Source organism: Monodon monoceros, unplaced genomic scaffold, assembly GCF_005190385.1.
Source record: "Monodon monoceros isolate NGI ecotype Baffin Bay Population unplaced genomic scaffold, NGI_Narwhal_1 Super_Scaffold_18, whole genome shotgun sequence".
In the NCBI taxonomy this organism is placed as follows: domain Eukaryota; kingdom Metazoa; phylum Chordata; class Mammalia; order Artiodactyla; family Monodontidae; genus Monodon; species Monodon monoceros.
Window position 1 is genome coordinate 5,332,633 of NW_021703774.1, and position 26,082 is coordinate 5,358,714.

A 26,082-nucleotide genomic window follows, 5' to 3' on the forward strand; every position below is an offset into this window, starting at 1 on the left:
GAAAATATTTGCAAATGAAGCAACTGACAAAGGATTAATCTCCAAAATTTACAAGCAGCTCATGCAGCTCAATAACAAAAAAACAAATAACCCAATCCAAAAATGGGCAGAAGACCTAAATAGACATTTCTCCAAAGAAGATATACAGATTGCCAACAAACACATGAAAGAATGCTCAACATCATTAATCATTAGAGAAATGCAAATCAAAACTACAATGAGATATCATCTCACACCGGTCAGGATGGCCATCATCAAAAAATCTACAAACAATAAATGCTGGAGAGGGTGTGGAGAAAAGGGAACACTGTTGGTGGGAATGTAAATTTTCTTTGATTTTTAAGGAGTTTTTAGTAGGATTGTTACCAATTCTTATTAAATGCTTCAAAGAATTCACCCATGAAGCCATCTGTTCCCATTATTTTCTCTTTCGGGAGTTTTTTTTTTTTGGGTGGAGACTTGCTTCAATCTCCTTATTTGTTGTTGGACATTTTAGACTTTATATATATTTTTCTTGACTCAGTTTTGGTAGGTTATATGTATCTCAGAATTTGTCCATTTCTTCCAGGTTATAAAATTTGTTGGCATATTTTTGTTCATTAGTCCCTATGATTATCTTTATTCTTGAGTCATCCTGTATAATGTCTCCTCTTTCATTTCTGATTTTACTTGTCTTAAATTTGAGTGGTCTATCTTTTTTAGTCTAGCTAAGCTTTTATCAATTTTGTTTATTTTTTGAAAAATCCAATCTTTCATTTTGTTGATTTTTTTTTATTGTTCATTTGATTTATTTCTGTTCTTACCTTCATTATTTCCTCCTTTCTCTAACTTTGGTCTTAGTTTGTTCTTTTTCTAGTGCTTTAAAGTATAAATTTAGGTTGTTTACATAAGATCTTTCTTTTGTTTTAATGTACGCATTTATAATAAAAAACTTCCCTCAGTACTGCTTTTGCAGTATCTCGTTATTGTTGGTATGTCCTATTTTGTTCTCATTTGTCTTAAGATTTTTAAAAAATTCCTTATGATTTCCTCTCTGATCAAACTGTTGTTCAAGAGTTTGTTGTTTAGTTTGCACATATCTGTAGATTTTCTCTTTTCTTCTTTTTTTCTGTTACTGTATTCTTGTTGTATTTCAATGTGGTTAAAAAAGATACTTGGCATGATTTCTCTCTTCTAAAATTTGTCAGGACTTGTTTTGTGACCAAACAGGTCATATCCTTCCAGAGATTATTCCATGTGGACTTGGGAAGAATGTGTATTCTTCTGTTGTTAAGTGGAAAGTTTTGTACATATCTATTAGGTTCATTTAGTTTACAGTGTTGTTCAAATCTGCTTTTTCTTTATTAAAATTCTGTCTGGACATTCTATCCAATATTGAAAATGGAGTATTAAAATCTCCTACTATTATTGTATTGCTCTCAATTTCTTCTAATCAGACCTGTGAATATTGGGTTTATATATTTAGGAGTTCTAATGGTGGGTGTTTATATGTTTATAATCCATTTTCCTGTTGATTTGACACTTTTATTATTATATAACAACCTTCTTTGTTGCAAGAAACAGTTTAGACAAAAAGTCAACTTTTTCTGACAGCCCTTCCTGCTGTCTTTTGGCTTTTATTTGCATGAATATCATTTTCCATATGTTCATGTTTAGCCCATCTGTGTCTTTAATTCTAAAATAAGCCTTTTATAGACAGCAAATTATTAAATCTTGTTTTTTTAACCATTCAGGTGTTCTATTCCTTTTGATAGGTGAGTGTAGTCCATTTACATTTAAATTAATCATTATAAGTGAGCACTTACTATTGATATTTTGTTAACTAGCTTACTCTGCAATTGCTTTTTCAATGTCTTTCTACCTTTCATTGTTATTTGATTGTTTTGTAATTTTTTACTTTCTTTTTATCTTTTGTGTATGTTGTAGGTATCCCCCTAGCTTAATTGATGTATAGTTAACAATTAAAACTTTATATGTATAATGTATACAATGAGATGTTTTGATATACATATACATTTATCACAATAGGGTTAATTAACACATCCATCACCTCACATATTACCTTTTCTTTGTATGTGTGCTTGGAATGCTGTAAATCTACTCTCTTAGCAAATTTCAAGCATACAATATAGTATTATTAACTATATCACCAAGCTGTACATCCCCAGAATTATTCATATTATAAATGAAACCTTACACCTTTGGACCAGCATCTCCCCATTTCCCTCACCTTCATGTCCTTGTAACTACCATTCCACCCTTTTTCTTTTCTTCTCTCCTTCTCTCCTTCCTTCCTTCCTTCCTTCCTTCCTTCCTTCCTTCCTCCCTCCCTCCCTTCCCTCCCTCCCTCCCTCCCTCCCCCCTTCCTTTTCTTCCTTCCTTCCTTCCTTCCTTCTCCCTTCTTTTCTTCCTTCCTTCCTTCTCCCTTCCTTTTCTTCCTTCCTTCCTTCTCTTTGTTTCTATGAATTCAATCTTTTCTTTCCCTTTCTTTCTCTCTCTCTCTTTCCCCCCTTCCTTCCTTCCTTCTTTCTTTCTTTCTTATTTCACTTAGCATAATGTCCTCTATGTTCGTCCATGTTGTATCAAATGGCAGGACTTCTTTTCTTTCTTGTGGCTGAGTAATATTCCATTTTACATATATAGATCACATCTTTATTTATTCTTTTATTTATTTATTTATTTGCTGACCCCTAAGTTGTTTCTAAAGCTTGGATACTGTGAATAATGCTAAAATGAACATGGGACTGCAGATATGTCTTTGAGATATTGATTTTATTTCTGTTGGATACATACCTAGGAATGAGATTGCTGGGTCATATGAAAGTTCTATTAATTTTTTTGAGGAAATTCCACACTGATTTCCATAGAGTTGTAACAAATTAAACTCCAACCGAAGTGTACAAGGATTCCCTTTTCTCCACATCCTTGCCAACACTTATATATACTTTTTTTTTTTTTTTTTTTTGTGGTATGCAGCCCTCTCAGTGTTGTAGCCTCTCCTGTTGCGGAGCACAGGCTCCGGACACGCAGGCTCAGTGGCCATGGCTTACAGGCCCAGCCGCTCCACGGCATGTGGGATCTTCCCGGACCGGGGCACGAACCCGCGTCCCCTGCATCAGCAGGTGGACTCTCAACCACTGCGCCACCAGGGAAGCCCAACACTTATATTTTTTGATAAAAGACATTCTAAAAGGTGTGAGGTAATAACTCATTGTGGTTTTGATTTGTATTTCCCTGAAGATTAGTAGTTGTTTTACTATCTACTCATGTATTTGTTGGCCATTTGCGTGTATTCTTCAGAAAAATGTCCACTCAGATCCTTTGTTCATTTTTAAATCAGATTATTTGATTTTTCTGCTATTGAGTTGTAAAAGTCCTTTTTTTAAAATATTATCCTCTTATTAGATATATGGTTTTCAATTCCATAGTTTACCTTTTCATTTGTTGATTTGCTGAACAGAACTTTTAGTTTAATACAGTCCCACTTAAATTTTGTTTTTGTTACTTGTGCTTTTGGTGACATATCAAAAATATCATTGCCCAAACCAATGTCAAGAAACTAGTTCCCCAAGTTTTCTTTTATGACATTTATGGTTTCAGGTCTTATATTTAAGTCTCTAATTCACTTAGAGTTAATTTTTGTTGGTGTTTTCATATAGGGGTCCAATTTCATTCTTATTTGTACATATCCAGTTTTCCCAGCACCATTTACTAAAGACACCATCATTTCCCCATTGCGTTTTTTTTTTTTTTTTTTTGCGGTACGCGGGCCTCTCACTATTGCGGCCTCTCCCGCTGCGGAGCGCAGGCTCAGCAGCCATGGCTCACGGGCCCAGCCACTCCGCGGCATGTGGGATCTTCCCAGACCGGGGCACGAACCCGTGTCCCCTGCATCGGCAGGCGGACTCTCAACCACTGCGCCACCAGGGAAGCCCTCCATTGCGTATTTTTGATTGCCTTGTTAAATATTAGGTGACACACGGGCTTATTTCTGGGTTTCAATTCTATTCCATTGGCTATGTGTCTATTATTTATGCCAGAATCATACTATTTTGATTACTATTGCTCTCAAACTATAGTTTGAAATCAGGAAGTGTAATGCCTCCAGCTTTGTTGTTCTTTCTCAAGAAAAGGGGGTATTTTGTGTTTCCATATGAATTTTAGGATTATTTATTTTACTTATGTAAAATATGCCATTGGGTTTTGTTGAATGGTTTGAGAAGGATTGGCATTTATTCTTTAAATCCTTGGTGTAATTTACCAATAAGATCATCTGGTCCTGAGCTTTACTTCATTGGGAGATTTTAAATTTCTGATTCAATTTTATTTCTAATTTTATTCTGTTCAGATTTTCTATTGTTAAATGAGTTAGCATTGTTGAATTATAAGTTTCTAGGAATTTATCCATTTCTTCTAGGTTATCCAATTTGTTGGCATATGATAGTTCATAGTTGTCTTTTATGATCCTTGGCATTGCTGTGGCATCAATTGTAATGTCTCATCTTTCATTTCTGATTTAACTTATATGAGTTTTATCTCTTTTTTTTTCTTAATATAGCTTTAGGTTTGTTCATTTTGTTTATATTTTTGCAAAAGCAGGTATGTTGTGATCTTTTCTGTTGTATTTTCTGACCTCTATTTCATATATTTCTGTTCTGATCTTTGTTATTTCCTTCTTTCTGCTAACTTCAGGCTTAGTTTGTTCTTTTTCTTTGAGTATAAAATTGGCTTGTTTTTTGCAGATCTTCCTTTTTTCTTAATGTATGATTTTATCACTATAAATTCTCCTCATAGGACTGCTTTTGTTGTGCTTAAATTTTCATTTCCTTTAGAATATATTTTTATTTCTCCCTGATATCTATTTTGACCCATTGTTGAGAAATGTTTTGTTTCCACATACTGTCAGCTTTCTACTTTTCTTCCTGTTACTGATTGTTTAGTTTCATACAATTGTGGTCCAAAAAATGTTTGGTATACTTTCAATCATCTTAAGGTTTTTAAGGCTTGTTTTGTGACCTAGCATGTTATCTCTCCTGGAGAATGTTCTGTGTATGCATAGGATGAATATATATTCTGCTGTTGAATGGAATGTTCTGATATGTCTGTTAGGTACATTTGTTTAAGTTTGGTTCCAGTCGAATTGCTCTTTATTGATTTTCTGGGTGAACGACCTACCCATTTTTGAAAGTAGAGTATTGAACTCCCCTACTATTATTATACTGCTATTTCTCTGTTTAGATCTGTTAGAATTTGCTTAATGTACTTAGGTGCTCCCATGCTGGATACATATATATTTACAGTTGTTAAATCCTCTTGATTTGATCCCTTCTTGTCTCTTGTTCACAGTTGTGACTAAAAGTCTATTTTTCTGAAATAAGTATTGCTATCCCTGCTCTTTTTTGATGCCCATTTGCATGGAATATTGTCTTTTCATTCACTTTAGCCTTTGGGTGTCCTAAATGCTGAAGTGAGTTTCAGTTTAGTTTTACCTCTAGGTAGTTTATAGTTGGATCTTCTGTTTGTTCTCCCCTTTTCTTTTTTTTTTAATGCACTCTCTATGCCTTTTGATTGGAGAATAGAATGCATTTACTTTTAATGTTATTATTGATAGGTAAGGACTTACTAATACAATCTCATTAACTGTTTTCTGGCCACTATATAGTAAATATTGTTCCTTGGTGTTTCTCTTGCACCCTTTCTTAGAGAATTCATGAGAATTCATGATTTTCTGTAGTGGTACACTTTGATTCCTTTATCTTTTATGTATCTAAAATAGGTTTTGTTTTGTGGTTACCACAAGGCTTACACAAAATATCTTACAGGTTTAACAGTCTATTTGTAACTGATAACAAATTCACTTTGATTGCATACACACTTTACCCTTTCACTTTCCTCCCCACCTATTTTGTTTTTGATATCACAATTTACATTATTTTGTATGTGTTGTATATTTTCATGGTTTCACATTAGTAATTAACATCCTTTTCTTTCAGCTTGAAGAACTCCTTTCAGCATTTCTTGTAAGACAGATCTAGTACTAATGAATTCCTTCAGTTTTTATTCGTCTGGGAAAGCCTTTATATCCCGTTCATTGCTACAAGACTGCTTTTCCAGGCAAATAATTCTTCAGTTGCAGGTTTTTTTCTTTCAGTAATTTGAATATTTCATCCTTCTCTCTCCTGGTGTGCAGTGTTTCTGCAGTTTTATTTACCTGCTTATATCTTTATGGGGAATCCCTTTTGTTTGTGGAGGTTTTTCTCTCAGCTTCAAAAATTCTCTTTGCCTTTGATTTTAGACAGTTTTTTACAATGTGTCTTGTATATAGAATATCTCTTGTTTGAATCTGTTTGGGGACTTATGAAATGCATGATCTTGAATGTCCATGTCTTCCCAGCCATTATTTCTTTAAATAAACATTCTGCTCTTTCTCCCATTCTTCTCCTGGGACACCCATAATCTCTACAATGTTTCTCTTGATGGTCTCCAATCATTCCTGTAGGCTTTCTTCACTCTGACAGGATACTTTCAAATGAGTTTTTTTTTCTGCTTGATAGTTTATGGTTGATGCTCTCCATTGTATTTATCACTTCATTCATTGTATTCTTTACTTTCAGAATTACTGTTTTGTTTTTCTATGTTTTCTATCTCACTGTTAAACTTCTTGTTTTGTTCAATTATTGTTTATCTGACTTCTTTGAATTGCCTGTGTTTTCTTGCATCTCAGTGAAGTTCTTTAAAGTAACTATATTGAAGCATCTATCAGATAAATTGTACATATCCATTATTTGAGGTCAGTTAACAGAAAACTAATATGCTCCTTTGTTTGTATTGTAGTCCTTTGATTTTTTTGTTTCTTGAAGTCACCTGTTGCTGTCTTCACACTTAAAGAAGCAATTGCTTCCTCCAGTCTTTACAGACTGACCGGGGAGGAAAATACATTCTGTCACACTGCTACAGGCTTTTCCAGACCTTTTTTAAGGACACACCAGTTCCACACATCTTGATCCCTTGTGGGAGAGAATTTTGAAGATTGTATGCTTCCCTCTATCTGGCAAAGCCAGTCTGTGTGCTGACAGCTTCCTGGTTGCTTTCCCTGGGGCAATGACAAATGCTCATGTTTGTGTATTTTCTCACAATCCCACAGGGTCAGGCTGGCTTCTAGATGTCTCACTAGTCATCTGCAAAAGTTTGCATCGCCACCTTGGGGACATACACAGGGAGCTGGCCATGGGGCAGGGGGATGTGGATGTGTTGAGGGTGCCCATGGGTGAGAAGGATTCACAAACTAGGTGTCTGCAATGGTTAGAGGGTGGGCTTCCTTTTTTTTTAAATGCCCAGAAGTGTCAACTTTATTTGTCAGTGCAGTAGGGGGCTAAGGCATGACATGTTGCTTCTAAGAGTTAGAGAGCCAGCAGTGGAGGGGAGAAGCAAGCCCTCTTGGGCTCTGGGCCCCTAGGCTGCCTTCTTGGCTGGGGGCTGGGACTCAGACCTGAGCCCCAGCAGACCCAAAGCTTTGTTGAAGAAGAGGTTGATTGGAGTGGAGCCATCGGTGATGAGGGTTGATTTTAGGCCCAGGCTCTGGAGCAGTTTTACCTGCATCTCCAGTCCTGCCACAGCGAGGTCCCTGATGATGCTGGGCCCCAGGACCTCTGTCATCTTCTTGAACTTCTTCACCTCTACCTCAGCCAGCTGGTGGTGTCTACAAAATGGTCAGTAGGATCCTTGTCTCTTGATGAATTCTAGCCCTGGATGCTGTACTCCTGGCCTCTCCCCACCCCTCAGTCATGCAGATTACCCCAGTATTCCGGACAGGGTAAAAGAGAAGTGGGCCTTTTGATCAGTATTGCAAGTTGAGGAAGTTGGCCCTTACTCACATGCTCTTATTTTCCCCCACAGGTGAAATCCTGTGCTGAGGGGGTCTCTCTGGGCACTAAGCTGTGCTACTTTAGGGAAGAGGTGACGCAGGTAAAGTGAAACTGTTCCTCTAACCATCTTTGATGCATTCAGTCTTGAATCTCTGTGCTCCAACAGTGTGCTATCATTTCTCTGCTAGACTCCTAGAATCCCACAAAGATATTCTTATCGATTCATGATTGTCAAAGTTTGTATCAGGAGAGACAGTAAAACTCCTATTCGGCCATCTTGCTGACATCTCTCTGTTATTATAGGTTTCTTCTTTGTGTTTTTCTTTTTCCCCTGTATTCTTGACTAATGTCCATCAATAGGCACATTTATTTTGTTATAGACTTATCAAGAAGTCTGTACATACACTCACACACACTTGTAAAAAATAAAACTAAATAAGTCCTTTGGCAAAACAAGAAAAAGTTGATAAAAACATTTTGCAGTGGATAATATAGCTGAGTCTTAGAAAATTATAAATATACTGGGATCTTGGACCAGTTTACTCACTGACACGGATGCATATGGGAAGAGGAGACCAGCCATTCTCTGTACAGGTCATTGTGTTCTGGTTATTCTGAAGACTGTAGCCATCATAGCAGTGAACTCTTACAGTTTCACCTTGTAACAGTTTTTTTTCGTAATATGGGCCACGTCCATTTTCCAAGTAATTGAAAATACATTGTCCTAAGGATCATAAAGACAAGAGAAAAGAAAAAAAATAACATATATTTGGTAAAATAGCACATTAAAAATTAACTTTATGGTATTTACCTGACAATGCATTAGTATTCAAAAAGAACAAATAACTTAATGAAAATGAAAGCTACTACCACGTGTTTGTTAAAAAAGAAAAAAAAATCAATATACCATGTTATTTATCTTTAGTTTTTATAATTACAATATGTGTAAATGATACAAATATTCTTATAAAGTCTGTATATTTCTCATGCGATTTCCATGGAAAGCTCCTCATAAAAAGAAGGCTTATTTGGGTCTTTTTGCTCACAGAACTTGACCCTTGGCCTTATTTTTGTTGTGTAAGACTTAATTGTACTCACTTATGTGCTATTGTTTCTCCACTCTTTGGAAGATTTATACACATAAAATTAAGAGGTTTACTTACTGAGGCACGGTACTTCTGGAGACCATCCGTTTTGTGTGCATGTAAGGTAAGGCTGGCGATTTTGTGGCACAAAATAGTGATCACAGTCATAGGGGAACTGTTGATGTAAGCGTGCTGGAAAGTATTCTCTATATGCATAAATTAACCTTCCATGTTTTATTACTGGAAAATCGCAAGGTTTCACTTGGAATAAAAAAAAAAAAACGGTATGAATGTTTTACCTTAGTAAGCAATCAAGTTAGAGATCAGATGTTTCATCTATGAATTATATTCCTATTAGCTTAATTACCCTCATTGCATTAGAGTTTCTAGGAAAAGAAAAGTTATAGAAAACTCAGATGACTGAGGTATGTAAGGAGGTCCTTGCTAACGAAGATCAAATTATGTCTTGTGGGTCATTACATAAAATTTGTATGTGAGCTCTCTTGGTAGAAAACTATACAGAGCTAGTGATTTAATTATCCTTAAGTACATAAGTCCTAGCCTTGGTTGACTAAATTAGCATCTTAATCGAGAAATGAAAGTACAAATTTTATCATGCAGCTCATCTGTCTTCTTTTCCTTTCTCTTTCATTCTCATCAAAAAATCAGGATCCTGGCTTTTATTCTCAGACCAAGTCAATGTAGGAAAAGTTTTTGTTTTTAGATTAACACTCATTAGTTTACTTTTCTATTTATTGGAAATGTGTGATAAGTGTAGAGAAGCACAACAGTTGATCCATTGATCCATTGATCACATTACACAGAAAAAAAACATTCTTACTTAACTCTCAAACTAGATATTAAGGTATATTTTCCCTTCTTTATCTAATCAGAGAAATGAACAATGAATGAATAATTCTTAATATCCAAATGGTTACGATTAAGGGAAACACTTGAATGCTTATTTCTAACTTTAATTGGAGAATGATGTTTTTTTCACTGTTTCTTATAAATATTTTAAATGAGGTATAATATAATTACATTTATTGTTATTCTTATATATTGAGTGATTTTCACATGTATTCTTAAGTGTTATGTTGTTTATAACAATTTTATATATAATATTTTTCAGAAAAATTTACCCTTTTTATCGGATGGTTTGGAAATAATCTAATACTTTTAATACTACACTAGTATTTATTTTACATCATGAAATATGATATTAAAAGAACACATATGCAACACATTAAAGAAATGTACAACATGCACACACAATATTCATTACCATTTATATCTTCCTTAAGATCAATGATCCGTTTTCTTTTTTGTATGATTACAGAAATCTTTCAAGCTGTTTTTACAGACTTGCCATGTGAATTATAAACTTTGAATCTCTGCATATCCTAATGTCTTTCTTTAACAAAGACTTGTGAATGATACCTTCTCTTGGTATAGATTCTTGTCCTATAGTCTGTATCTCTCATCATTGATAGATTTCCCCCACTTTTGTGAAGCTTCCCACTCTTTTAAGATTGAAATGCTTATTTACTCTCATTCTTTTTAAGTAACATACTAGTTTTTTTCACACTACTTTTTGGAGATTTAGAAGATTTTCTCCTCCATGGATTTTACAAATTCCATCATGTTATGTCAAGATATGTATATTTAACAATAATTCTACGTTGGGCAAGCTTGGGTCTTTGTATTTGCAAGAACCAAATCTTAAAGAACTCAATTAACTTTGCCATTAAATTGTAGAGCAGAGATTTGAATCCTGATGATCTGATTTCAGAACTAGTATGTTTATCCACTTCATTATGTTTCTTCATACAATATGAATACAGTTAAATAATCCATTGAGATTCGTTTCCAAAAGGTACACACAGAGGGCATAATTGAAAGTAAGTATTATTACTATCACTGGCCCGAGCCCTGTTCCTATTCTTGTCTTTCATTCGGTCACATGTGAATGCGTTTGTATCTCTCTAACCAGATCATTTCCTGAAGCACGTGTACTATTCCACTGTGCTCAGATCAGCACTAACATTGGCAGGACTTACAACAGCCTCACTACCCTCTAACACTTCTACCAACACGAGCTCTGGTCTCATGAGCAGCTTTGGCTGTGCCATCACAGTGTTGGCTCAGACTGATCTCAAAACTGATTAAAATATTCACTAATTTTTAAAAGTGTTTCTAGTCTTTCTGTACTTGTGCAGCTGACTCCTATGGCCCAAACCCAGGATCTTACAGTTATCACTGTTCAATTTCATGTTATTAGATCCAATCTCACACATGGGAGTCTTTCTGAGTGATGAATCTGTCCTAATGCAGATTCTCTTTCAGCACCCCTGTATCATTCCAGCGGTGAATTTGTACTGCATCTCCTCTACACCATTAAACTAGAGGAATGGAGCAGGCCTGAGAACACAGTCCTGAATCTGATAATAAGATAGGTTTATTTAATGAAATTATGAATATCTGATAAACCATCTAATTGGTCAATTTCCCCATCCTGTCTGCAAGAACTTCGGAAGTTCCCATGTGGGATAAACTCGTTGAGGTACAGTCAGGCTCATCTGCCATATTCATAAACCAAACTTTAACATGATTAAATATTTCTCTTATATTTCTTATGCACATTGAAATCTGTTTCATACTGATAATAGCTTCCTTTTTAAGGGACTCATACTTTGAAAAATCATTTTGGACTTATGCCTGGAATTAACATTGAGGTCACTGATCTATTATTTGTATCATTACATTTTTCTTTCATGCAAGATCGAGTTTAACTGTAGTGCATCTTTACAATAAACTGTGATGTATAAAGAAAAAGAATATGATTGTAGAGACAGAAAACACTTGAAAAAAGGTAAAGGAAGCATCCCTAGAAATAAAATACTCTGTTCAGTTGAGTGACATTTTTCTAAATGTGATAGTTTTAGAAAATTCCACAATGTCTTGTACATTCCTCCCTCCCAAAATTAGAGCCTAACTCCCCACACTTGAATGTGCTGGACTTAGTCACTCACTTCTAAAGAATACATATGGCTGAAGTGACGGTGACAGTGTGTGACCAGGTCATAAATGGTATGGAAACTTCCTGCCCTCTCTGGGATCACTAGCTCTGGAGAAAGATAGCTTCCTCTCAAGCAATCTGCGGAGATGCCCATGTGGTAAGGTATTGAGGCTTCCCGCCCAAAGCCAGGTGAGAGAGCCTAGGAAGCAAATGAGCCATCAGGTGATTTGCAGCCCAGGCCAGCACCCCGACTGCAAGCCAAGAAGTGTGATTCAGAGCTAGCCAACTAAGCCACTTCCTAATTCCTGACCCATAGGAGCTCTAAGAATATAAAGGTGTGTTTTAAGCCCATATGTTTTGGGAGAATATTTTTACACAGCACTAGATAACTAATATACTAGGTGTTAGGTGATGTAAGTCTTACTCAATGTTTTAGTTCAGATATTAGAATTATATTCGAGAATTATATATTCATACACACAGACATATATTTAACTTTGAGTAGCAAAAAATTTAAAGAGTTTTTAGTTTACAAAAATGTTTTTATTCCTCCTTAGAACTGTCTACTTTGAAAAGCGAAGAATGCCTCTAAAACCTCTACTTTGCATACACAGTAGGGCAAATACTTGGATTTATTCTGTCCCCATTTTTGTGTGTTTAAGAGAAAGAAACTTCAGAATTAAGAAGTAGGTCAAGATATGAGTGAAACTTACAGGAACATCTTGGAGCAGGTGACCAGCCCTGGCTGGTGCACGTTGCTACATTTCCCTGGATCACAGGAGCAAAGCCACTTTTACACTCATAAGTGATTTCATATTCACCTCTATATTTGGCTAATTGAGGTGTGTAAATACCATTTGGAATATAAGGAGGATCACATGTTATTTCTGAAAAGAAAAAAGGTATGTGTACAATATAGAAATAACTATCCATTAAAAATAATCAAGCATATAAAAATATAAAAGTGGATGTTATTTGTTCTTAGTACAGCACAAAATGTCACTAAAATGAGCACAGCCTCATACCCTTCCTGCTGTATCACTCGTATTTCCCTCCATTGTATTTCTCATCTAATGTATTTGTGCCCCCTGGATTCTTGAATCCTCTTTCTCCAAAGCCAACACATGCTTCATGATATTCCATACCTGGCAATGAATTCTTGGTCTATCACTTCAGCTATTCTTTCCACTTTCTGCAAGTTCCTCAGCTTCTGTCATTCTCACAAGTACTATTTACAAATATTCTGAGTCTCCTCCCTCCAGACGCTTGGTTGGATAGTATACCCCAGCCCCTTTGAAGTAGACATAAACACATGGCTTGCATAGGACAACGAAATGAATATGGAAGTAATATGTTTTCCTTTAGGGAGGAACAGTCATTGTGACTGTAACAGTCATTGTGTGAATTTTTATATTCTCTTCCCCACAGCTGCAGTGATTAAAGGAAGAACATAGAGGACTTCCCTGGTGGCGCAGTGGTTGAGAGTCCGCCTGCCGATGCAGGGGACGCGTGTTCGTGCCCGGGTCCGGGAAGATCCCACATGCCGCGGAGCGGCTGGGCCCGTGAGCCATGGCCGCTGAGCCTGCGCGTCCGGAGCCTGTGCTCCGCAACGGGAGAGGCCACAACAGTGAGAGGCCCGCGTACCGCAAAAAAAAAAAAAAAAATGTATGCTTTGGCAATCAAAAGTTTAATGTCGCAGACACTTACACTACACTAAGGTATTCTATTCCTCCTCCCATTTATTCTTCAACCTGTTTCCATCTGGCTTCTCACACCACCATTGTGCTGACATTGCTCTGACAGAAGTCACCAATATCCTCCAATTTCCAAATTCAAAAATCTTTGTATTCCACATATTACAGTGTCTGGTGTATATTATTAGCTAAACTCTGTAATATTTGACACCGCTGATCACCGACTTCTTGAAGTTCTCCAGTGCATTACCTTTTTATGTCCTACTTCTCCTAACCTTTGTCTGAACAACACGATTTAATTTTGTTTAGTTTACTTATAGTTACTCCTCTTCCACCACTCCACTTAATTCTTAGGCCCAGCCTACTTTTCCAATCGCATCCCCTACCACTTCCCTACTTATTTTCTGTGCTACCACCACACTAGCCTTTGGTCTGGTTTTCACACATGCCAAGCTTATGCCTATCATTTGCACTTTCTGCTCCTTGTGTCTTGAACGATTCTCCTCTAAATCTTCATAGCGATGCTTATCACCACGCCAGAAACATCTTCCCTGAAGATCCTGTAAGTGTTGTATGAATGAAGAGAGATGCCTTGTACTTGGATCTACATGATTATTTGTCCTTGATTTTGTTGTTTTCCTCATCATATTCTCTGTGTAATTCAAGACTTGTCCATGACAAAAAGCTTCCCTGTTATGCTAATAAATTCTTCAGTCCATATATCCAGTTGCAGCTCACATTGGACAGGTCCATGTGTAAAACTCAAAAGCATACTCAGCTTATCATATATCAAACTAAATCATCATCCTTCTTTCAGTATATGCTTTTCTTCCTGTATATAACATTGGAATTTGTGACACAAGAACCTGGAAATTTACCCCTATATTCCTTCCTCCACATCACTTCAAAATTCAGTCAAACACCATGTTCTATAAAGTTGGTATTACTGCTTATATTGGTATATATAAAGTTGGTATATATTGCTTATATATCTCCTCCCTTTCATAAGACACCTCCACTGTGTATGGTCAGCTTTTAGAGGTAGTACAGTAGTCTCCTAACTGGTCTTAACTTTATATTCCATTCTGCCAGATAAGCTTCAGTATGCCTCTGTTGCTAACATGATAATATATTTATTAGCAACGATTATATTAGAAATAATAGAAATTACATGTGATCACCTAAACACAAGTTTTATGTGAAATAGGTCTTCACTAATTAACACTAACTTCAAATGAACCTTAAATGTGTTCATTTATTCTTTTCTGTTTTTTCTCTTTCACTTCATTCTGCTATATCTATCATATTTTCATATACACATTGAAGTCCAGTTTACATGTCTTAGTTTTGTTTGTTTTCTTTTTTTTGCGGTACGCGGGCCTCTCGCTGTTGTGGCCTCTCCCGTTGCGGAGCACAGGCTCCGGACGCGCAGGCTCAGCGGCCATGGCTCACGGGCCCAGCCGCTCCGCGGCATGTGGGATCCTCCCGGACCGGGGCACGAACCTGTGTCCCCTGCATCGGCAGGCGGACTCTCAACCACTGCGCCACCAGGGAAGCCCCATGTCTTAGTTTTTACTTCATGCTACAGCTGAACTTAGTACCAAAGTTTGAACTCAAAAGTCACAATATATAAATAAACGTGTTTCACTAAGATACCTACTAAATAATATTGGGAGATTCTGTTAAATTATTTAAGAGTAGAAGAACTTCTAGGGATCTCCATTAAAATAATCATGATCTCCATTAAAATAAATAATGTTATTAAAACATTGCCAGGGCAATGTTTAAGAGAAGTTAGCCTAGGTAGGTGCTTCTATTAAAATAATAATAATAATAATATTTGAGACTGTCTGAATATGTAAGGCCAAATTTTTTCTACTTTTAGAAGCAACCATTAAGCATTTGAAATAAGAATAATTAATTCAAGGTTAACACTCTGTTGAGAATCATAAAAAATCCAGTCTGTACAGGGAACAGAGAGATTTGCATCAAAGGTGGCTTTTATTTAACAGGTCTTGGTACTTTTATTTATTCCTGTGAGTGACTTGTTGTCAGAGACTATCCCTTATTGGATACAGAGACTAAAGTTTTGACAAATCACCCTCAAATAAAACCCCTGACATGTACAAATCATAGACCAGATAGAAGACAATTTAAGTGTTTTATCCTAGACTATTTTATTTAAATTTACTTTTATGACTTAATTCCAAATTTCTTATAGAGTTCTACAAAATAAGATATGTAGATCTGGAATTTATCATTATCAGCAGGTAGATCCTTCCAACGTACCATGAAAATAGGGAGAGGTATTTGTGTCATTAGCTGAGGTAAGAGAGTGGAGTTTCTTTTAATAAAAGACTTCTCTATATCTAGTTAATGTAAACTGCATTTTAATAAAATGAAGCATCTTTAAGAGACAGAGCATGCTTATCTAATTTGGGGTGAACCACTCTTTACTTATATTGATCTTTAGCAAATTATCTTGTAAAAGAGAGAGTACCAATTCTAATCCTGGTATCTCTCTCGCTAAAGAAAGCAGGACCTTAAAGCATACAGTCTTGAATTTTTAAGTTACGACTTGTGACTGGGAAAATGAACTTTTAAAAGGAAAATGTCTTATAAATGTGGATTCTTTAATGTGTGTGTGTAAAGGAGTCTAGTTTTAAGAGAAGTAAGCCTAGAAATTGTAGTAACACTGTGGGAAAAACAGAGATTTCCCACTACTAAAACGGATCTGTTCTAAGGAACAGTTTTAAGTAGGTAGGTAAGTGACCAAGAAAAAGGAATAATTCAATGACTTCTACGTCATGCTATCCTGAGTCTTATGTCCAAGTAAAATTGAATTCCTGAAGCTTTACTTGGAATTCACTGAAACCTGGAATTCATTGAAACTTTATTCTAATGTTTATCCTCAATACAGGACAAGAGTCCTGATATAAAATAAGTGGTTTATAAGATCTATTTTGGTGATTGGATGGATAGAAGAGGGGCTCTGGAAGTAGCATATATGGCAGAGTTTGACACCAGAGAACTTGTGCATCCACCTTCTTTGCTCAGGAGCCACGAATGCCATGGAGATAAACAGCTGGACTCCACACAGCATCAGCCTCACACAGATCTCATATGGTTGTGTAACCGAGCAGGACCCTGTGGGGCCTTCCCGGGACAGACCCCTCCTCCATATCCTCTGCTGTAGTTCCTCTCTGAACTTCCTAGATAATAGTATCTGATGCACATTTCCTGAGTTGTTTTACACATTTGAAAACCCCACCAAATGGAAGATGTTAACTACTTGATGACCATGAGCATGTAGTCCCCAGACCTACTGGAGCCTGAGGACTGACGATGTTAACCCCTGTGACACTGCCCTGTTACCTCACCATCAACCAATCAGATGACTGATTGGTTACGATCGGCTATTCTGCTGATTGATCAGCAGGAGCTGATCACATACCCTGAGACACCTCTCCCTCACCCGGCCTTTAAAAATGCTTTGCTGAAACCCATCGGGGAGGCTGGGCTTTTTGAGCACTAGCTGCCCTGGACTCTTTGCTTGGTGCCTTACAATAAATGCTGCACTTCCCTTCACCACAACCTGGTGTCAGTAGATTAGCTTTACTGTGTGCAGGTGAGCAGACCCAAGTTTTGGTTCGGTAACAGTTATCACTGTCTTGTGTTCATTAACTTCCTTCTAAATATTTTCTTAACAATGCTTGAAAGTGAAGGTCATTCAGGAGGATGTATTTTCCAAGGAGCTGTTTGTGGGCTCAACTAAATTTTTTTAAGAATAAAATCAGCTCAAAAGCTATCTCTAGTTTTTGTAAAAGAGGATCGCCAAAGCAAGGTTTATATATGTTATTACGAATAGCATGATTTAAAGTTCAGAGGGCTCTTAAGAGGTGAAGATCACAGTGTGGCAATACCTGTAAAAGTCACCCTCTTAGGAAGTCACTTGTCTCGGATGTCATGTGTGACAATACCGTTACTTGTTTTACTCGGTGAAGCAGCCCTCATCAAAAGCTAACTCCTTCCTTTTCATAAGTGTTTGCAAATAACTCAACACTGTTATTACCATGCTATAGCTGTATCTGCCTGCTCTTCTTATGACTTCTTACATTCCTCAACTATTTATTGATATATTTTTCTCTTCTAAGCCATGATAGTTGAAACTATCCCTTTCTAAATGAGGTAGGCTAAGCAGAAAACAAAAAAGCAGACATAATTTCTGGTGGGCAAAGAGCACAGTTGAAATGAACTCTTTGAGTCTGGGTAACATCCTTCCCTTACAAAGCCTAAAAGAGGAGCTGTTTTCAGCACCATCACCACAGTTGATTCATATGAAGCCTGTGCTTAATGAAATCTCCAGTTTCTTCTACTTAATTCCATTATCCATGGAGGATTACCTCATCTGGTATTAATATAATTTACTTTTTAAAGTGAAATGTTGGGCTTTATGAGAGGACTCTAATTATTTGAGAGGTATATATACCTGGGGATTGGGAAACCTGTTACAGTCCTGGCTCTGCTCTAGATTTGCTTTGTGACCATAGACCAAAGATTTAATGAGCTATTGAACTTTTCTGGTCCTGTTTATGTGTATCTTCAGAGTGAGAGAATCACACCAATTGATCTCAAAACAGGCCTTGCACACATAAAATGTTATGTCTCTGTAATAGTTGATTCCTATAAACATTAATACTCCATTGTGAGAAAAAATAAACTGCTTAACCATAAGGAGTATATGAATTAAAACAACTGGTAAAAATATACAGCAAAAGATATAGAAGAGAAGCATAGCATTACCTTTACATGAAGGAACTGGGGTCCATCCAAATTCAGTGCATACGGCATCTCCTCTTTCCCCATATCCGAAACCTCTTCCACATTTATATTGAACTCGTTCATTTGCTTTATAAATTTCCTTCCGATGTATAGGATAACCATTTAAAATGGTTGGTTGTTTGCAGGAAATTTCTAAAGAAAAGGGATTAAATTCCAACAGGTTTGTTATATATTAAAGGACTGTGTCCCAAACATAATTATATAAAGATACAACTCTTGTTTCCATTAGGTAAATCAGACAACTAAACAAAAGTCCTGTTTTGACTTGAATGCTTGGTGAATAATTTATCGGTTGTTCTTAACATTCATTTTTGAAGTAAGTAAAAATTCTGATTTAAATCATGTTGCTAATTTATTTAGTTTGGGGATAAATTAGTCCTCTTGAAATAAATAGTGGCCAGTAACATTCATCAACTGTATATATATAATATTGAATACAGAAATAGGTTTAGGGCTTCCCTGGTGACGCAGTGGTTGAGAGTCTGCCTTCCGATGCAGGGGACACGGGTGCGTGCCCTGGTCCGGGAAGATCCCACGTGCCGCGGAGCGGCTGGGCCCGTGAGCCATGGCCGCTGAGCCTGCGTGTCCGGAGCCTGTGCTCCGCAATGGGAGAGACCACAGCAGTGAGAGGCCCGTGTACCGCAAAAAAAAAAAAAAAGAAAGAAAAAAAGAAATAGGTTTAATGTGATATGTATTTTCACTGAGTGACCTGTAAAAATTACATACTTTTTTAGTTATTGATAATAGAGTAATTATTGACAAAACACTTTGTCAAAGAAATTAATATATCTCATTGTTATTACATCTCCAGAAAGCAACTGATCAGCTTGTGTGGTTTTGCTATCCATCCAAGTTTTCCGTCCAAAAAAAAAAAATAAAGAGCTGGCCATCATCTTTCACACTATCGTCACTCCAAAATTTTTCTCTGGGACTCCAGCAACAGTGACTAATTTCCCAGATCTTATTCTCCCTTCATCTTAATCTTTTTTTCCTGTTTGTAACTTAATGATCTTTTCTTCTTGTCACTTTATTGTTCCATTTAAAATGCTTCATTGATTCCCAATTCAGTCTGTATAAAAGCCTAATTCTTCAGCATGGTGTATGTAGCCCCGCAGAACCTTGGACTGCCAATCTTCACTCCATCACTAACTTCTTCCCTGCCTGCATCCTAAGTTAAGGTCCCTGAGAACAGTGGGAATAGGGGAGCTTCATGCTCAAAGAGGCCTCAAGGCCATTGTCCCTTCCTCTCCACTAACTTCTTCTGACTGGTTTGCTTTTGCCCTCCTCAACTTCATCTGAAAGATTCTCATTCTTCCTTTAAGACTTATCTTCTGCATCAGTCATTCCAGAAAGGTTTAACTAACCACAGAAATTTAGTCGCAAGAAATAAGTCCCATCCATGAACCTCTAGAGTATACAGTAATTGCTACACTGAATATAGATATGTTTGCCATTATTAACTCGAAGACCTAGTTTTGTAAAAAAGACTTCCTGGGAAGCGGGACGCTTCTCTCTTCATCTCACTGTAGGACAGACTAGACTAAGAAAGTGTAAATAATTTGGGGATTTTAGATAATGTTAAAAAACAAATATGGCAGAAATCTCTGCCAAAGAAATACTGGTCAAACGAAGTATGGTACTTTTAAATAAATTGACCAAAATATATTATTACAAAAGCCAGAATCATCATATTGGCCATCAGGCACAGGTCAGTAGTATTAAAAGTAAAGAAATGCTAACTTCTAGCTAACTATGGAACTTTTTTTTAAAGACAAAGATTTATTTAGTGGATTCAATTCAGTTCAGCAATATTTATGCTAAACTCCCAGGGCAAGTATAAAACAGGGGCACTTCCTAGAAGTGTTATTCAAAAACACAATGTGATCATGACACATCAATAGAAATAAATAATGATAGTTTTTCAAATAAAAAAACGACCTATTCTGGAGTTTTAATATTAAACTTGTAGCAGAAATGCTTAAGATTTTATGTTAGTCATAAGAGTCAATTACAATTTAATTATAGTTAAGAGCATGGACTTTAGTGTCAGATAACCTACGTTTAAATCTTACCTCTACCATATATGCCATGATAATTTTGTACATGTGATTTAATTTCTTTGCACCATGATTTCCTCAATTATAAAATAGTGGTGAAAACAGTACATAAATCACATAGTCATTTGGAAGGTAAAATAGATGACGCGTGTAAAGAACTTAGATCACTTACTGGGAAATAGTAAGTGCTGAATAAATGCTAGTGAGTTAGTATTTTTCAGATTCTGTAGGATGCACAGTGTTTTGAAAGGCATATTTTCATGAAAAAAAACTAAACTCATTCAAATAATCAAACAGTAAGTGTATCTTACCTACACATTTCGGTTTTTCTTCACTCCAAATACCATCTGCTGAGCAATGTATTTGTTTAGGTCCATCAAGTATGTAGCCTGAATTACATTCAAACTGTATTGCTTGTCCAAAAATATATACTTGGTCTGGGTCCAGGGCACCACTGAAAATTTTCCCATTCTCTGGTTCTGTTACTGGTAAACACTTAACAACTGAAAAAATAAATATAAATTTTTCTAACAGAATTGGAAAATTTTATTATGAAAAATGAGTATATAGAAATATAACATATATATATAACGAATAGCAAGATTGGAGAAAATTAAATTTTTTAAAGATGTATTTGATATACCTGTTAGCCAGAAATAAATTCTACTAAGTAAAAAGACCCCAAAAAAACAAACAAAAGAAAACTGTAAGTTTATCTGATTCTTTTCTATGAGAATGAACAAAGAAAATTACTACTTTGAATTTTTGAATGACAGTTTATATATTTTGTAGTAGCAAACAAGTGTTTCTTAAATAATTGAGAAATATAAAGTTTGGGATAATTAAATACAAAATTTCCATTTAAGTCCCACAATAATATAAAACTGTATCCCTAAAAGGTGTAAAAGCAAACTTTCTGATTATGTTTATTTCAATAAATAAATAGTCTTTAATTTTCCTTTTTCCATATCAAAATAACTTGAGCACTTTTTTGATTTTCCTTAATATTTTCCAGTATCCCTTAGCTTATGATATTCAATCTTTATTTTACAATGATCACCCAGGATACTTGTTAAATGGAAATTCTATGGCTGCCCTACCACCCCAGGGATACTGATTCCATACATCTTTACTAACCAAAAACTTCAGTTTCTAAGAAGCACCCCAGGTGATTCCAATGTGGATGTTCCTTAGAACACTGATGTCCTTCCCCTCATTTCCGCAGATGAAAGATCCACTCTCTTTTTCAGACAATGGGATTTTTGAGTCATCATGTTTTTTCTCCTCCCCCTCCCCCCTCCCCTTCTCCCTCTTCCGCTTCCTCCTTGTTTTTCTCTCTCTTTCTCTGTCTCCCTTTCCTTCTCTCTTCTTCTCCCTCTCTCCTTACTCCTCACCATGGAACTTTGAAAAACAATTCTGATTGATCTCTTATTTTCATGATGACTAGAGACTGGAATTACTAGTTCAAAATTTGGGAACAGGATGTACATTTTCTCATTCTCATTGTTTGCTTTATGGATCAGTAAGAAAGGACAGAGGTCTTCCTTAGTTCCTGCCTCTTTTCAGTACAACTAAGACCAGAGGAAAACTACCCTTGCCAGGCAAGAGGGAGGAGGTGGCTAAATCATGTTCTCCACTTCAGCCGCTACCAGAGATCCCTGCACTGGGGTCGTTATTTGGGGGAGTGCCTCTTCATGAATAAAGTTGAAATTCTCAGCTTCATTTTTATGTGATATTTGTGTTATTTCTAGTGGTTAGAATCCAAAAGGAAAAAAAAATAGATTTTTCTAATCTGTAATACATTAACCATTAGATCAGATGAGCCTGTATTTATATTTGGTTATTGAAACACATAATACTGTAGCAATAAAAGGACTAGATATCCACTCTGTACTACAGTAGAATCCACAAAAATAATTTCAGTAAGAAATATTTAATTATAGACTTTATGAATATTTGATGTAAGACATTTCAAAAAATCCTAATATTTTAAGTATATGTTTTAATATACTTGTAAATCAGTTTTACATCTACCTTCACATATGGGAATATTATTGGTCCATCCATTTGATTCACATTCACGGAAATTCATCTCGCCCAGCATCTGATACCTGAAAACCAACAATAACGGAGTTGTGAGCTAATGCATGTTTATGCCCACTTTTAAGTTTGATACCATTTCATGGAAAATTAACAGCATATACTTCCCTCCTTCCTTTCTTAAGAAAGGCCCTCAAACCCTCAGGTGTATGGACTTGGAATAATCATAACCCTTGGTTCATGACACAAACTCATTACTGTTTCATGCACAATGCACCTTTATTCCTTCATTAATTTATTTTTTCACTAATGAGGTACATTTAACAATGTAATAAGCTCCACGAACAATCACCAAAAACAGAAGATAAAAACATGACAGTAAACAACAGGTCACTGTATGTCACCCCCGTCCACTCTTTTTCCATATTTCTATCCATACTCCTACCCTCCATGATTGTGATATTTTCTGGATGCTTTGGGCTTTTTACATGATCAAGGATAGTGCTAACAAAAATGTCTTAGTGTGGCTTATTTTCAGCACTGGTCTCCATCTCCCTGTCTCCATCCCCGAGATCCGAGATGCTTTCCAGAGTGCAGTCACTGAGTCAAGTTGGCTTATAGAAGTCATTCAATGTCGAATTATAGTAACTCATCAAGTCTGATCTTAAAACCAAGATGCTGTACTTTAACGCAAGGTCCTTGGGCAGGTGTACAGTGTGCAGTCATCCCCAGATGCTTCAGATGAAGGCAAAGCATCCTTCTCAATATTTATTACATTGGACGGTTGGAGGCAAAAAACAAAACAAACAAACAAAACCTTTTTCTCAAAAAGTAAATAATGGAAGGCATTTTGATAACCACAAAAGAGAGAATTTTGAAAAATGGTCTTTCATGAACTTCTAAAGAATTCTACGTGGACAAATGTTTCCTTTGTCTGCAAATAAGAGTTGTTCTGCAAATTACACAAGTAAAAGAAATTTTCTCCTTCAAAAAACACTGTGTCTTTCTTGGATTGGGATTGATTTGTTCCTAATTCTCTACAGGAAGAAAACATTTCAACAGAGTAAATGGGAGTCACAGAACTTGAAGTCAAACTTTTACTCTGTGCCTCTGTCACACGAAGGAACAAAATAATTGGTTATTAAAGGTTCTTCTCTGGTTCCTCTCTTGGCTCTACCTTATAACGGAGAAAGAAGATTTCCTGGTGAATATTTTCCATCTACACCAGGGACTCATCCACTTGTCCAAATCTCTCTCAGGAGTTCTGCAAAATTCTACACAAAACCGCCTAGCGTCACCAGCAAAGCCCATTCACAATTCCTGGGGAATAAAACTAGAATCTGGGGAATAAATCTAACCTTTCCCCCTCCCCCACCCACGCTGTGCTTAGTCTAGTTTCACTGGCTCACAGGGTCGCACCTGCAGAGGAATTGCACCTGGCTCTTCAAACTAGAGTTCCTCCTTCAAAATGGCTGCCCCTAAACTTCAGCTTAGGGCCATGTGCAGACCCTGCACACGACACTCCATCCAAGATGGCGGCATCAGGCCATGTGCAGAGATGCTGCACCCAGCACTGTGGTCTGGATCCTGAGCAGAGCGGCTGCCCTGCCCCCTCCCAGCTGACAAGACCCTATAAAGCAGCCCTGCTCACTTGCAACCCGTTGGGAGAATGAAGCATGCCTGTGCTATACAGTAGGTCCTTATTATCTATTTTATATATAGTAGTGTGCATATGTCAATCCCAATCTCCCAATTTATCCCTCCCCACTCCCCTTTCCCCCCCAGTAACCATAAGATTGTTTTCTACATCTGTGACTCTATTTTTGTTTTGTAAATAGGTTCATTGATACCCTTTTTTAAGATTCCATATAAAAACAATATTATATGATATTTTTCCTTCTCTGTCTGACTTACTTCACTCAGTATGACAATCTGACCTATATGTGAATAGAATCTAAAAGAGGGGATATATGTATATGTATAACTGATTCACTTTGCTGTACAGCAGAAACTAACACAACATTGTAAATCAACTATACTCCAATAAAAAATAATTTTTTTAAAAATGAAGCTTTCCTTTGCTTCTGAACCCAACTCAGTCTCATTCTATTGGCTGAAAGAACACCGGGCAGAAGGACCCTTGTTAAGACGACTCGAAAAGGTCAGTAATGCTAGGGCCCATGTACATCGAGGGAGAGAGAAAGATAGAGAGATTGTCCAAATGTTGGTTTGGAGAAAAGTAAGGGCTTGTGTTTCTGCAACCCCAAGCTGGCAAAATACAAGAAACACTGTGCAGAGGGCCTCTTATAAGACTCCCTCCCTGTAGGAGGATCAAACTGGTCTTCCATATTGAGTATTCTGGTAAGTGGCTAGTATTCAGCTAAATGGGTGCACAGCAGACAAAAGGGGGATGGGACAAGGGGACACACAGGGTGGGTTGGCTGGCAGAAACCGTGGGTACAGTAAACCCACTCTATGTTCAGATTCCACTATTGGGTCAGAAGACTTATATCCCCTCTGATGCTGACCTTACAACAGTCCAAGGACTTTTATTTCACTGACAAATATCTAGTCCTGTTGAGAGCCCAAGCTGGGTGGTGGAGACAGTTGCTCTTACAGGGTCTATGACAGTTTATCCATAGTTAATACAAGACGAACGTGGCAAAGATGAGTTAAACAGAGTCAGAGTCAAAGCATGTATGTCACTAACCTCTTTATTATAGATATTATAATTATAAATATATTTATTACTGAGATTTTATAAATATTATTTATTACTGAAATTCAGGGAATCTAGTAGGAGAAGTTTATGAGTTTTGACCCCTTTTGCTAGGTCAAGGGTGGAACTTAAAGGGACAAGATTAGCCTGGATTGGAAAGGGATATTTCAGAGATTGGGGCAAAAACTCTTTGAAAAATCTCCCTCTGGTAGTGACCAAGGAGAGACTAAGTTATAAGAACTAATATTTATTGGGTGTTTACAATATCCCAGGAACTCTTCTAAGGGCCACAAGTGTGTGTCGTATTTATTTCTCCCACCAATCCTGTGATGCACTTGATATGTTTCTGCTTTTATAAGTGAGGACATGGGAGTAAAGAGATATTTTTAAAATATACATATAGTTATTAAGTGGTAGAGTTTTGGAATATAGGCTTACTCCAAAGCCTAAGCTTTAAAATATTTTATTTTACTGCCTCAATTCAAGAAATAAATGGAAAGAGAATAATGATTCCATGTGTAATTTCTTGATCCCCCTGACATATCAAACTCCTATAATGCTCTGCACATAATAGAATGTAGTGAGGACTCATTGCAGTGAATTTTTATTTATATGCATGCTATTTTCCCACTCTCCTATAACTACACTCTCCCAGAGTAATCATAATTCATTTTAATTTTTCAGTGTTGAGGAGATGATAATTGTATCAATATATAATCATTTCCATTATAGTTTAAATTTTCAGGTTGCTTGTATGTTAC

General features: G+C 36.5%; 1 protein-coding gene across 6 annotated transcripts in view; it reads right to left on the minus strand.

Moving 5' to 3' along the window:
• LOC114898206 (complement factor H-like) overlaps nt 1-26,082 on the minus strand; it is a 118,362-nt gene that overhangs the window by 83,505 nt on the left and 8,775 nt on the right. For 5 of the 6 annotated variants that reach the window (XR_003794299.1, XR_003794301.1, XR_003794300.1 and 2 more), the window contains exons 4-9: nt 22,597-22,673; nt 20,874-21,065; nt 18,467-18,637; nt 12,683-12,856; nt 9,029-9,211; nt 8,413-8,589 (exon numbers count right to left, since the gene is read on the minus strand). Coding sequence is in view for 3 of the 6 variants with exons in the window: in XM_029227346.1 (XP_029083179.1) it covers nt 8,413-8,589; nt 9,029-9,211; nt 12,683-12,856; nt 18,467-18,637; nt 20,874-21,065; nt 22,597-22,673 (974 nt within the window). In the remaining 3 variants the exon portion in view is untranslated. The remainder of the gene's footprint in view (nt 1-8,412; nt 8,590-9,028; nt 9,212-12,682; nt 12,857-18,466; nt 18,638-20,873; nt 21,066-22,596; nt 22,674-26,082) is intronic. The other variant, XM_029227345.1, reaches the window with a different exon arrangement.